The following is a 15404-nucleotide window of genomic DNA, read 5'->3' on the forward strand; positions in this document are numbered from 1 at the left end:
GTTCCAACAATAAACTGTTTCAGTCCTTATCTTGTGATAAGTTCCTGTTCTGCAGCTGCAAGAGCATGAGTCTTGCTTTGCAATACTATAGGAGTAAATATGGGATAACTTATGTGCATTTATTCTAATTTCGAGTGACGTCAGATTGAAAACGGTCTGTGAATTCGGGGTATTTTTTTGTCCAACTTCGCAACTCGGATTTCCGACTTCAAAGGGACATTCCCGTGCATACGTCTTGGTTTGAAGTCGGAAAAGTCCGACTTCCCATCTTCCTCGAATGCAACAATAGTCCATCACTTTTTCAACCTTTCTCATCATTCGTCAGCAAAACATGGCGTCAGTACTGATGGAATGCTCACCCCTGCTATTTACTTTGAATAAGATGCTACCCAAGATGGCTAAGGCTTACCCTCTAAATGTGAAGTTCTAGTCAGTTAACCGGTTAACCTGAAGGGGGAAAAAAACTAAATAAATGCCACATCTTGATTTAGTAATCACAATACTTGCAGTAGCTCAGGTCAATATTCATTTATTTTCAGCACCAGTTGCAATTTTCCATCACTTCCCTTCCTTATTGGTAACCATTGATCGTCTCGGCGTGTTCCATATTAGCGACTGTAGCTACAGCAACACCCTATGAGCTGTAATGAGTTCCCACCACCACAAAAATGGGGTGCCTTCACCGCCCGTTCAAAATCACGACTCATTAAACATCGAATGCACGAAATTACACAAACATCCTTTGCAGATACAAGTTTGCCTTTCATCCCCGCTGGCTGTCGGGGGATGGGGGAAGGGGGGGGGGGGCAGGCATCGTCTTGTGCCTCTGTGATGAGTTGTGCCCCGATGCCGGCAGGGCTGCGGTCACCTCATGCAGAGAGTAAATGAAAGTTTAACGATCTTTTGGCTCCGAGAGGGAAGAAACCATTACGGACGGCTGCAAAAACAAGAGCGTTTGCAGTACCTGGGAGGGGAGTGCGTCGTCCCCCCCCCCCCCCCCCCCCCCACGAGTGTGCGGGGAGACGTTGTGTCTAATGATGTAGGACAAATTTCCCTATAGAGGAGTGATGCAAGTGAGAGGACAATACATAAACAATACACGGCACAATTACAAGCACGGTATGTCTTTCATTAGAGGCCGCTTGATTTGCAACAGCTGAATGCACCGTGCGTGTTTGAAGAGTCCGCGGCCAAGGGGTAGTGGAAATGACGAGCAACAAATGAAACGCTCTCAGAGAGGAGTTGAAGTGTCCTCGTTTTGTTTCGAGAGCCCAGAAGTGGATGGCATCTTAAATCAACAATAGCCCATTTCATGCTGCCTGTAAAAGTTGTCATTTTTACACCTTTTTTTTGGTCACTTTTCCCTGTAAACAATACCGACATGAAATAGTTACAGAATCAACCTGGCGATCAGCTTTGCGAGTAGACTCCACTTTTAGTTTCTTTGACGGAAGAGTTACCGTATTTACCGTACCTGGCATATGTACCTCATGAGAAATAGACAAATCTAAACCGCACAGAACTTGCATGATGTCAAATTTAAAGAAAAGTACTTTGGCTGACAAGTCCGGGCTTCGACCTTCCTGGGTGGAGTTTGCATGTTCTCCCTGTGCTTGCGTGGGTTTTCTCCGGGTACTCCGGTTTCCTCCCACATTCCAAAAACATGCATGGCAGGTGAATTGGACACTCCAAATTGTCCATAGGTGTGATTGTGAGTATGGTTGTTCGTCACTGTGTGCCCTGCGATTGGCTGGCAACCAGTACAGGGTGTACCCCGCCTACTGCCCGAAGCCAGCTGGGATAGGCTCCAGCAACCCCGCGACCCTTGTGAGGACAAGCGGTACAGAAAATGGATGGATGGATGGATACTTTGGCTGAAAAAAGATTTTGAAACACGGGCTGTCCTGCAGAGAAGATGTGTTTACGCTGCACATAACCATGGGAAATGTATAAACCGATCCGTCTTGTGTTTTTGTTTGCTCTGTTGCAATTTAGTCAGGTTGCTTTTGTTTTGCTCCAGGGCTCAACTACTACATTATCTAAAAAAAATATATAGATTTGTGTGTAATAGTGTTAATTTCATTAACGAAAACTAAACAAAAATAATTTCGTCAACACACATTTTTCACTGGACTAAAACTAGACTAGACTAAAACTCTCATTAATAAACAGTAATTGGGACTTAATCAGTATGCATTTTTGTCGACTAATGAAGACGAGACGAAAATGTACTTAATTTAATAAAAACTGGACTACAATCTATGGAGATGAACAAAAACGAGACGAAGATTATATGATTTTGTAAAATCTCTTCTGTACTAATCTGTCCACCGTGACGCTGTCATGTGGCACGTCCCCTTACATGGGACAGACAGGAGGTGGATTCATGGTGAAAGGTAAAAAAAAAAAAAGAAGTAGATTATCGTTATTGTAACATTAAACCAACAGCTGTAACGTTCAAACAATAATGTTAATTCGACCGCTAACTAATGCTGGTTAACTTACTAGCGCATAGCATCGAGCCATAGTAGCTACTTGTTGATATACTGTAATTGTGTGTGTAGTTGCTTTCCATCAAAAGATGAAAGAAAACTTTATGTGAAATAGTTTTAGATCTGAAATGTTCAACATAATCTGCCGACAAAAAAAATACAGGGGTTAAATGATTGTCCTGACTAAAACTAGACTAAAACGTTGACAGTTGACAAATAAAATGACGTTTTCTTGGACAAAAATAAAGACTAAAATGCTAGATTGATAGTTGATAAAAAATGGACTAAATAAAAACGGGAAGAGGTTGACTAACTATGGTAAAAACCAACAAGCTAGGTTGAAACGGGACTAAAATTGAGACTGAATTTAAGTGGATCAAATTAACACTAGCGGGTAACAGAGACCGTTTCACTCCATCTGATACAAAGTGTGTGTTCCGCAGGGAAGGCCTTCGAGATAACCTACATCCGACTGAAATTCTACACCAGTCGGCCGGAGAGCTTCGCCATCTACAGACGCACAGAAGTGGACGGACCCTGGCTGCCCTATCAGTTCTATAGCGCCTCCTGCAGGGAGACCTACGGCAAGGCCGTCAACGGTTTCCTGCACCTGGGGGATGACGAGAGGACGGCTTTGTGCACGGACGAGTTCAGCGACATCGCCCCGCTCACTGGCGGAAACGTGGCCTTCTCCACCCTGGAGGGACGGCCCAGCGCCTACAACTTCGACCAGAGTCTCGTGTTGCAGGTCAGTGCTCAGCGGCTGAAGGGTTCGGTGTTTAGGAATGTTCATACATTTTTGGAATCAGTTGGTAGGTCAAAATGATTCATACAAGAATGTACAATAATCTCCCCAAAAATGTGGAAAGTCCAAGATCTAAGAGGGAGAATTGTCGATTCACACAAATTGGGACTGTATTTGGACTGATTAATTTGTGATTGATTTAATGAATGATGAATGAATATTAACAATTGGCAACATAGTTTGAGTCGGGTAGCTTCTATCATTTTCCTTTCACATTAGGAACCATTGATCATCGCAGCATGTCCCAATTCAGTGACTTGTAGCGACAGCAACATTGTATGAGCTGTAATGAAACAAAGTCTGAAGGTTTTAGTGTTTAACGCATTCAAACCAAATATGTTTTTTAATACTTTGTCCTGCACTCCCCCAAAAACGTATTTATACGTTGTTGTTGTTTTTTTTTTTTTTTGTTTTTTTTTTACTAGAGCATACAGAAGGCTTTGATGCAGCTTCTGAGCTGAAGAGGTTACTTACAACAATGGTAGTTATTACAAAAAACGGCCAGTGGGTGGCGGCAAAGTATAAGAGATCAGTTGCAACAAGTTCTTTCTCCCAGTGTTTTTAACAGGTTTGAGAACAATGATTAAACTTAGCTATATTCTAATGCTAATTGCTGCTGATAGAAATTTACTTTTTTTCCTGATGAAAGATGAGACTCTAATCTTTCTTTTGGTAGGTTCCATGTTTTTATAGCAATCGAACACAATATTCTGTGGGTCTTGCAAAATCTGTCAAAATCCAGTAACACAGCCAGGAGCGAAAGGGGTTGCTTCAGTGAAAATAGCTGGGAGTGAATGATTTAAATAATTCATTCATTCATGACTAAAACGTTTGAGTTTATTTTAGATGTCTCTCATTTGCACAGGGTCAAATCATAGCATAGAGTGTGTTCAGCTAAATCCTGAGTGGTACTAAAGGTTCTATCATGCCCTTGACCCTGACAAGTCCCAACCATATAAGCTTCTCAATACTGGTCATGATCAACTACGGCTGGTAGTTTCTTATTAACAATGGAGAATGTCTAAGGAACTCAGTAAACAAGAATTGTAGATTTATACGAATCATTCTGAAAGTTGCATTCCAAGATCTTTTTAAACAACTATACAGTACGAAAGTTTAGCAATGGCTACATTTTTAGATCTTTTTTTGCTGTCTAGACGATCTTAATTGTCAGCTCTCCGTGTTGTCGAAGGTGAGATGATCACAGTTTCCAAGAAGGCAATTATTTAGGGAGGAAAAATCTTCACATTCTTCAACACTACAAGTGCCAAAGTAACACAATTGGCTGGCCCCTCCCAAGTGTATTTGTGTGGCACTTTGGCTAGAAATAAGCTTGTGAATCTTTGAGTAAAGCACTCCCTCTTCCTCTTTAAAACATCCTTTTTGCATACACACCATTGTCACAGCGGTGTGTGCATTTTTCCTGCATGCTTTGAACGGGAAATATTGTTGCCATCTGGTAGGCAGATAAAAAAATAAAAATAATAATAATCAAATTGAATGACAATATAGGGGGGGGGGGGCGTCAGTTTACGACTATCTCGATATACGACATGCCAAGGTATGAATACAAGACATTGAATACTCGACAGGGATTTTAAATGTGATCGGCAAATTGGCACAATAGTTAAGTACTGTTTTTTTTTCCTACCTCAAACATCGACAGTTGGCTCAAAACGCTGCTTGTCACTTAACTGGAGCACCTTACTCCGATTGTGACCTCCATCCATTGGCTGACGGTTCACTTAAGAACACAGATTCAAACCATTCCCACTTCAAAATGTTCAGCTCCCTCTGGGCATTTTGGGATTCGTTCCAATTTGACAATTTACCCCAAATGTTGGGGCGAGGTTTACATATGTACTTCTAAATGGCACAAAAAAATGCCTTTAGGATCACTTGGCAACTTCAAAAATCTTTAATGCACTTAACCTCCTAAGAAAAAAAAAAAAAAAACGCTCTTGGACGGAATGCAACATGACTACGCCCTTCTCGATCATCCGCCCTCTGTAAATCCCGATGCTGCGGCTTTTCAAACCGGGCCCTCAGACCCCCGCGGAGCCCAAGACGGCAGCCTCCCTCCTGCCTGATCCTCTTTTAAGCTGGGAAAAGATGGCGATGCGGCCAAGGCCCCATCATCTCCACAGCCTTAAGCTGCGGCGAGCAGAAGAATAAAGACATTTCCCCCATCATGGCTGCAATGCGAGGTCCCCCGTGTGCCCTCTGTAAGAAAACATAGAGACCAATTGCGCAATTGGATTATCCCGAGGCGCCGGCGTATGGCGTCTGTCAAGTGCCAAGTGGCGTGGACGCATGATTTCTGTACATAGAAGTGGATTTGCAAGTCCTGAGATCATATTTTCACCCCCACGAGAATAAATTAATAGACACAATTGCACATTCTGGGCTCTTAAAATTCCGTTACTATGGAACATTATTTCAATTGACGAGTTACAGTGTGATGTGGGATATCAGCACTGCTCGGGAAAAACTTAAATATTTTAAATCAAAGCAAAATATGATTGTACTTGGACAGTAGATATATCTTTTGACAGTTTTTTCTGTTAGAGCATTTCACTTTCTTTGAGCATTTTGCCTTCCTGAAAAGTATTATTATAGTTATATTTTCCCTCAATGGATAAATGAAGCTATCTATCTTGCTAACTATCTTGCCAACTAGCTAGCTATAAATCTAGCTAGCCTGCTAGCCACAAATCTATCTCTCTTGCTAACTAGCTAGCTAGCTATCTTGTTATCTATCTATCTATCTATCTACTGAGATAACTCTTGTAACTGGAATGAGGCAGTGTGATTGGGTAATTCTAACCCAATCACTTTCAATCACATCATAAAACTCATGTTAAATGGGAGTCTGTATATACCTGCCACCATTCAAACAAAGTGCCTCAAACAAACCCCAAACTTCCCGATAGTAGTCTTTTCAAAAGTGTCAGGAAGACACGCTATCCAAAATCATTATAGAGAAAACGCTTTCCTCAGTTATTTCCTCAGTCGTCGTGTAAACGTAGCCTAACACGGCTCCAGTGGTTCAACATTGACAGAGGCCTCGGGTCTCGGTCCGCAAGGTCTTCGGATCATTTGTTTATCTCGGGGTTTTCAGGCTTGGTTGAACAGCTTTCGCAGCACTCGCAATGATTAGGGTGCTTAGTCCTTGGGTCAGCATCTCAGTGGTCACACCACCATCTTCAGGATGCAGTTGAATGGGTAATCAATGGAGGAGGGGGAGACGGAGGTGGGGTGAGAGGGGGGGTTTTGACCTATTCAATCAATAAGGACCAATCAGAGGCCTCCATGCATATTTCAGTCCGTGCAAATTAATTATCCAGCTATCCTTTATCTACCGCGCTTATCCTCATTAGGGTCGCAGATGAGCTGAAGTCCCAGCTGACATTGGGAGAGAGGAGGAGCACACAGGGAAATAGTCAACTGAAAGGTCGAAAGGTCGATCAAAACAATGCAGAGGTCTGAGTGTGGATAGCCGTTCATAAGGGGCGAGCGTTACGGCTTGTAATAGTGCACTGCTCAACTGTTACGAATGAGCCAGGAATCCTTAGAAAAATGTATTGTAGAGGTCTTGAGATTTGGAGTCCGTCATTGAGTCGTAACAGTTTTCATCGCCAAAGCAATGCGCGAGAGCTTACAAAACGCTGTCACATACATGCCCGTACAGGCCCAACCCGGTCAACATCTCAAGTACATAAAAGCCATGTTATTTGTAAGTCATACACCGATCCAATCAAGGCCAATATGAGATAGTGAAAAATAAATCAATCAACAAGCAGGAGCATGCTAACAGGGCTAGCATACTGTGGGGGGGGGGGGGGGGGGGACTCAAGTTAGGATATTGTGTATGGAGGACCAAAACTGGCAAAATTTTAAATAAATAAATGACTAGATAAATAAATAAATGACTAAAAGTAAACCATAAAAACGGATATAAAAAAATTGAATTCGAAAATTTAATTAAAAAAAATACATACAAATGGAAATAAAAACAACAATATATATATATATACACATAAAAAAACACATTTGTATTTAATTTTTGAATTACATTTGTTGATATCTGTTTTTATTTTTCACTTTTAGTCATTTATTTATTCATTTATTTATTTATTAATTTTGAATGTTGGCAGTTTTGGTCCTCCGTACTTGTGAGCATGGGTATGTTCTAATTTGATATGTACTGTATTTTCTGATCCTGATGTTCATTCAGTAAGTTTTTAATGACACTGTTAACAATTTTTAACAAATCGTATCAAACAGTTTCGCCCCTAAAATATATTGTTTTTTTTTAAACAAATCGCAACCCGTTTATCTAGATATGTATTAAATCAACCCTCCCAACTCCACGCAATAATTCTGGAGGATTCAAACCCACAACCTCACCATTCAATGATCAGCTTCCAGATGGCCAAAAAGGCCCTTCCCCTTTTGTGCTGTTTTGATGACTTGTTTTCACTGTAGGTGTGCACTTTCATTTGAACAAATTAAACCTTAAATTGCGCTTGTTTGGTCGCAATTGGTTTCACAGCTCATCCATCCGAGGAAATCGCACTTCCTTTCTTGTCGCATGCTGGAAAGCTGTCGGCGTAAGTGCCGACAATACTGCAATCTCTAATTAACCTGCGAGCCTCTTAATGTTTTCATTTCCATTGTGAGCGCGGCGTAATTGACTGGGCCCCTTTGGGTGGGCGGGAGATCAGCGTAGAAGGCTTACTTACATGAAAATGTGCCCACTAATGGTGCTGCCGGCTGTAATTCTATACGCAGCCATCGACCTGCAGATTATAAAGCCGCACGGGATCAATAAGAGGTACGCATACATAAATTGGGTGGCAAATCTCTCAGCAGTGCCTGCGTGACGCCTTCTGCTTTTACAGCAAGATAAGAGAGCCCCATCGTCACCTCTGATCCTATCTCCTACTGGATTACAAAATGGCTCAGTTGCGGCCACTGTTTTTTTTTTTAAGAGGAGACATAGAAAGCTTTTCATAATGTTTGTAAACAGTAGAATGCTAGCCTATAGGCGTCAAAACTTCATTTTAACTTTTTCTATTAGTTTAACATTTTTCCCACTTTTGTTAACAAGACTATGAAAACCTAGATGTTTTTTTTTTATTGTATTAGAACAGATTTAAAATTTGTGATTAATCGTGAGTTAACTAGTGAAGTCATGCGATTAATTACGATTAAAAATGGTAATCGCCTGACGCTCCTAATTTTTTATAATATATATTTTTAAAGGATTATTAAAAATTTGAAAACAATTATTACAATTATTGTATTTATTCATAAAAAAAAAGATTAATAAAAATTTGGGGTGCGAGGTAATCGTAATTAATCGCATGACTTCACCAGCCAACTCACGATTAATCAAAAATGTTAGATCTGTTCTAAATGTACAAAAAAAAATCTAGATTTTTATACTTCTTGTTAACAATAGTGGAAAAAAAGTTAAACTAATAGAAATAGTTCAAATGAATTTATGACATCTATGGCCGTCAATGGCAGTGAATGAGTTAATAGATTTACTCCTATTACTTAGCATCTATTGTCATTCTTTCTCACACAGTTCTCCAAATTATTGCTTCAAAATATTTGTCACAGTTGAAGATTACTGTGAAACTGACAGGTAAACCAAAAGAGAATTAAACTTTGTACATTTAAACACCTAAATGATAAACCAAACCACATTTTTGTCTAAACAAAAAAAAAATCCGCTAGCTTAATGCTAACAGCATTAAACATATTATGGTATTTCACCACAAAGCTATAAACTGGCACTACTCATGAGTTGAATGTTTTCTGTACACACTCCATGGCAAATAAAAAGTCAATTTTTTATAGTGTCCCGGTAAATCCCCCTTCAAGTTTTTCTTTTCCTTATTTATTTTTTTGGGTCGGTTGTTGTGGTGAGCGTAGCCTCCATGCAAAACCGAAAATGTTCTCTACAAAGTGAGTTGTCAAATTAAAGGCGGAAGAGCATGTTCTTCTCTAATGGTGACAGTAGTTGCTCCCATTTGAGATACCGATAGGAGGAAATAAAGTGACTATGAAAGTGTTAGGATTCCCACAAGACCATGACTGTGTTTTAGATTTCAGTGCTGCTTTCATGGAGTCTTGGGTATGTTTTCATTTTGAATGGCTAAAGTGGATTATGTATATTAATTAGACAGAGGATTAGAGTCAACAAGTAATATTTAGCATGTATCCAACAATAGAATCAAAGTTTTTTTTTTTTTTTTTTTTTTTACGGCTTTGTAATAAAATGTCCCCACTGGACATCATAGAATAGGAATTACAATAAAATCCGTGTTTATCGTAGGGGTTACGTTCCAGACAACCCGCGACAGGTGAAAATCTGAGATACTGACTATATAAAAAACTGTTTTATACTTTATCCCTCTCACATGCTATTTTAAACTTCTTAAAACACACTCGAACTTAAATTAGAACATATGTATTAGCGCCTGTCTTCACACTTTTAGTCACACAGCCAAATAAAAGGCAAAGCCTGCTTGTTTCAGCTTTTTTTTTTTTTTTTTTTGCCACTCCAGGAAGGAAAAAAGAAGGAAGGAAGATGTGTTTTTTTAACTCATTCACTGCCATTGACGGCTATAAAAAAAAAAAAATCCACTTTTGTTAACAAGAGTATGAAAACCTAGGAAAAAAATTATTGTACATTTAGAACAGGTATAACATTTGTGATTAATCGTGAGTTAACTATTGAAGTCATGCGATTAATTACAATTAAAAAATGTAATCGCCTAACGCCCCTAATTTTTAATAATCTTTTGTTTGGGGGGGAAAAAAGATTATTAAAAAAAAAAAGTCTATTTTTTTATACTCTTGTTAACAAAAGTGGAAAAAAAATGTTAAGCTAATAGAAATAGTTCAAATTAATTTTTGACGTTTATAGGCGTCAATGGCAGTGAATGAGTTAATGGCTCCAAATCAAAACAAAAATGCTTTAAAAATAATAATAATAATAACTGACACTATATCTAACATTAGAAGTAAAACAAACTATAATTACATGTTTATTGAATTGCACTGGAAAACTATTCCACATATATACATTTAAAAAAAAATGAAGCTTTTTAAAATTAAAATAAAAAACAAATTTAAATTAAAAAAAATTCAATAAAAAAACTAACTATAACGAAAAATCGTAATTATAGTTTTGCTCCCAATTCAAATTTGTAAAACTAACTCATGAAACAGGAGAGAAAAAGTCCACTGGCGTATAATGTGACACCACATTGACAGGCAAACGGAAATTAGCACATGGTTTATGCTAACGCAAAGTTGCATAGAGCATGCAATAATACTTGCAGGCATATATACTCGTTACTCTGCGGGAACGATGACTATTACTGAAGCTTAGCTCGGGACCTTCTCTGCCTCTTCTTCTTGGACCTCCTCCAGTAGACTGTCGAAAAAACTCTCCATAGCTTCCATCAAGCAGGTGAATTTTCCAGCAAATAGCTGAGGTCAGGTTCCTCGGGAAACTCAAACACGAATAGGTCAATTTGTCTTTAGCAAACAACAAATAGGCGGGAGTTGACTATATTTGTATATGAGACATTAAAGGGTAACATTTCCATAATGTCTCCCCTTTAAATTATTCATACGTGGCTTGTTCAGCTTTCTGCGAAGAAACAAACCGAAGTCCAAGACTTGTTCCTTAAAGCGTTTTAAAGCTGCAGAATTATAATGATTATTATCATAATCAATGATTTGTTTCCAAGCAAACACATCTACGGGAACAGAACCTTTTGCCTCTGCTCGCGCGCTGTTCATAAGCATGATGGACGACCTGAAGTGCCCCAAAGGCCCCCGCGCTCACTTTTTCGAATACTGTTTTGCTATAGAAACAAACATTTATCTGCTTCAAGGAAAAGCAAAACAAATGTACCCCGTGGGAAGAGAGAAGGCCATTGGTCATTGACGGCCGCTCCACTTGGCATTTAGCGTCAATGTCCTGCCGTTCTGGTTTATGGATCGTTAAATTAGAACACCGCACGCTGAGATGACACAACTGGCGAAAGGCACGTTTCGCTTAATCACACTGAAGTGTTGCGCTTTGGAACTCGGCCAAAAATGACCGTGATTCTCGTTTTCAGGAAGTGAAACGTATTAGAGAGAAGGATTGTTTTGGATTTCCGTTAATGGATCATCACCAAAATATTCAACAAGGAAGTTCGCAGCTGTCAAATTGATCAGAAATGATGACAGGAATCGGACTCGTTCTGTGCAAATGTTTTTCAGTTTGAAAGTGCTTCGACTGTGGCTCTCCTTGTCCGCGTGCAAGGGCATTACTCTGAATTTTTTCACGTCACTTGTATCTGAAGCACTGTTGTGACTCTTTACATTCTCTATTATTACGTTTCATGATGTTTTTATGCATCAGTCGTGTTTTACGTTATTAAAAACATGAGTGGTTTTTGGAAAAATGGAACGGGTAAATGCCATTTCCATTCATTACAATGGGGAATATTAAATTGAAATTCATGTAAATTGAGATTTTGGTACCTATATATATATTTATTTATTTTTTTGTGCCCAATTTATGTTAAGAAGGCATTTGATTTAAAAATCAATAAAATCAATAATAATAATAATAATTGCTTGTTGCCAATTTAAATATTTAGCTAAAGAAAAATTGCACATTCCGATATTTAGCCGAATACAATTACAATAACCGATTAATTGGCCGATTATTATAATCTAGTGTATAATGAATAAAATAACTTGTATTTTGGTCCCTTCACACTTAGAACAAAAATATATATCAAATACAGGCAGAATATTTGCCTGTTTTGCAAGAATTTTTAAGTGCAAAAAAAATGAACTGATACATTTCTAATTGAATTTAGGACACAAATGTAGCAGCAACATACACTCTCAAAACAATTGGGTCAAAAGGAACCCAATTATGGATCAAAAAATGGACTGGTCCACTTGTTTGTTGTTGTTTAATACAAGATGACCCAATTTTTGACCCAAAGTTGGGTCAAATAGACCCAATAGAGGATCGGTCCATTTTTAACCCATAATTGGGATATTTTTGGCCCAGCTGTTTTTAGAGTGTCATGAGTGTAGTTACTGGCTGTGTTAATTATGCACAATGGCTTCTAAGCTTCAATCATATTTCTTCTATTCCATTTTTTAAGTGATGGCTTCCAAATAAAAAACAGGCACGCCTGTCTCAGACGATCTTTGACAGAGTTGCATCTGAAAATACCGTTTTTTATTGTGTGTCAATGCTGACACGTACCGAGAATTTGGTATTGTTATTTGAATGTTGGCTTTATCTTATGTTATGGCCAGTTCAATTTCAGCCAAATAAATATGGGGCCTATGGACACACTTTATTTGCTTTAGTTGCGCCTGGCCTTGCATTTGACCCTCACGCTTTTAAATCATCCAATGTTGCGAATGTGAATCCTCCTTTGTCCGACTGTTGCCCTGCAATTGTCTGGAAACAAATTCCAGAGTGAGAGTCCAAAGTCATCTGCTATCGACCTCAGTTCCCTGCGACCCAACGGGCTCTATAGATAACCAATGGCTGGAATTCGAAAGACGCTACATGACCTCTGACTCGGCGGCATGTTTCAAAGGGTCTCGGGATTGAGACCACCTGGGAGTGCGACTCGGTGACATGACCTGGCGAGGTTCCAATAGGTGGAAGGTCGCGCTTGAGGAGCGACATCTGGTGTAAATGTGCCGGCATCCGTGGCTGTTCGGGTCTCTGTTGGCTTCTGTTGATTAGGCGTAGCCCCCCCCCCCCGCCCCCCCCCTCACACACACACACACACACACGCCAAATGAAGTGCTCTTAGCTGAAATGGCCTCTCACTCCACCTTCTATGCAGCCTCTTTATTTCTCATTGTGTCCTCCTGTCAGCCTTATCGCTGCACTCTGAGGCAGGAGTGCACTTGAACGCATCGGGGCCCGGGCAGCCTATTTAGGGCCGCACAGATGGAACCCCAAAAAAGGAATTGATTGCTTTTCTGTTGGGTGGCTTTTGCTCTTTTTATACATCAAGTTCCAGTGGCTAATGCAGTTTGGGCTAAATGACCATGACGCGACTTGGCAATATTTCCTGGAGGGGGGTGGGGGGTGGGGGGGGCAACCAAGTCTGAAATGTTAAACTTGTGGTCAAACCCCATAAAGGGGAAGTCTTCAGGAGACGCTAATTACTTGAGAGAAGTATTATCACCTCCTTTCACATGGCCTATTAAAGCCGTGAATTTTCTCGATTTGCGAATTTGCTGGATTTGGTATCCGAGGCGTAACGGAGCCAGAAGGCAATAGCGGAAAGCCAAGACCGGCGAGGGTTTTACAGTCAACACTCAATTTTCCCTTTGTTCACATAAAAAAATGCTGAGTTGTTTTCTCATCAGAGTGGGTTACTATTACCCAAGAAGGATTTGGGCAGGCTGGGTCACTATTTTGGACACCGTGTTTTTTGTGCACTAAGTAAACTTAATAAAACATTCTTGACCGCCGGATGGCTCAGTGGGTCGCATAGCCGAATGGTAGCATCAAGTTGAGTCGCTAAGCAAGACTCAAAACCATTTCTTGGTAACTCTAACTCAGGGTTTGGGAACCCGAAGTCCAGAAAGTAAAAAAAAAAACAATATGGCTTAACAGATGCAGATAAATAAAAACAGCCGGGGAGCGAAGGGGGTCACTTCAGTCAAAATGGCTGGGAGCGAATGAGTTCATGTCGCTGATTGATCGGATGCATCGTTAGCGTTACAAAATGTAGGAAAAACATGGCCATTCATCTCGTAGCCACAGAGCATGATCGCCGCCAAGAGTTATTAGTCATGCTTGGGGGAACGCGTGCTAATTGCGTAAGAAAAGCAAGCAGACCGCTTTGTAAATAGCACTTACTTCACAGGAAGAAGGCGAGTTCCTTCAGGTTAATTAGCATTCCAGTCAGCCCCATTACTTTTTATTTGCGCAAATCACAGCAAAAGCTTAATTAACGTTCACATTCCGGTCGGCCGTACAAGTGCGAGGGAAGCGCTGACGTCGACCGGTGGTTGCATGAAAGGAAAACACTAATCGTTCAATTAGCAGCGACAAAGATTCCGCGGCTATCATACATGTCTGCTCCGGGCCGTTGTTTCAACCTCCAGGAGCGGATGCGGCCGCGTCGCCGCCGCGTCCGTCCGTCCGCCCACGCGGGGTGATGCCCTCCATTCCCAAAGTTAATCACTTTTTAATTTAATTGCTTAACTTGGCCGTGCCCCCAATATGGAACTCCCCTCCCTTCGGCTCATTGTCATTCCGTGCCTGATTGCCACTTTTCAGAGGGCGAGGACAGAAAATGAGGAGGCGGACAAACGGATCTGAATATCGATACGGGTTGGGGGGGGGGATATTGATCGATATCAGTGTAATCAGATGGATGGAACTGGAGGCTTTCAAGAGGCTTTGTTAGTTATTGACACTTTATTGTAGTTGAACTAATGGCAATTTAGTAGTAATACTTTTTACATGCCAGAAAAGAAGTGCGAGATATTTTTGTGAACACGTTCTATGTGAGAGGTGAAGAGTTTTTAAATGGAAAAGTTTGTTTTATATTACTTACTGAAATGTAATTGTTGAAATTTAAATTTTTAATTATTATTTTTTTAATTTAGAGGAGTGAAAAAAAAAATTTTTTTTTATTATTTTATTTGCATAAATTCTTCGGGGTTTTTTCCAGAAAGTCAGCAAAACAAAGGGTGAATTTTTTTTCTTTCTTTCTTTGGTGGTTTCTGAACACTGAAAAATAATCATGTGTTTGAATATCGTATTCTTGAGTGACAAATTAATCGAGGAAAAACGATTGGGATTTTTTAAAATTCAATTTTGTTTCTGATCAAAACATGGTGCTGATCAAAATTATTTTCTATTTACCAATCAAATTTAACAAACTTCTCCACTACGAGTATCTTTTTAGACTCATATTTGCCTCAATTCCTCAAAAGAACTGCAATTAAAGGAAGACATTTTGATTCACAGTACTGTACTTTTGTACAATAAAAGTTGGAGAAAAAATCCAGACAAAAAATGCACACAG

General features: G+C 39.8%; 1 protein-coding gene across 2 annotated transcripts in view; it reads left to right on the forward strand.

Annotated features, from left to right (window-relative positions):
* The window catches only part of lamc3 (laminin, gamma 3), an 86616-nt gene that overhangs the window by 8107 nt on the left and 63105 nt on the right, over positions 1-15404 (forward strand). For both annotated transcript variants that reach the window (XM_086096258.1, XM_086096257.1), the window contains exon 2: positions 2936-3240. In XM_086096258.1, coding sequence (XP_085952384.1) covers positions 2936-3240 — 305 coding nt within the window. The remainder of the gene's footprint in view (positions 1-2935; positions 3241-15404) is intronic.

Source organism: Leptonotus elevatus, chromosome 15 (assembly GCF_054856555.1).
Source record: "Leptonotus elevatus isolate MCC_2025b chromosome 15, RoL_Lele_1.0, whole genome shotgun sequence".
NCBI classification, from domain to species: Eukaryota; Metazoa; Chordata; class Actinopteri; order Syngnathiformes; family Syngnathidae; genus Leptonotus; species Leptonotus elevatus.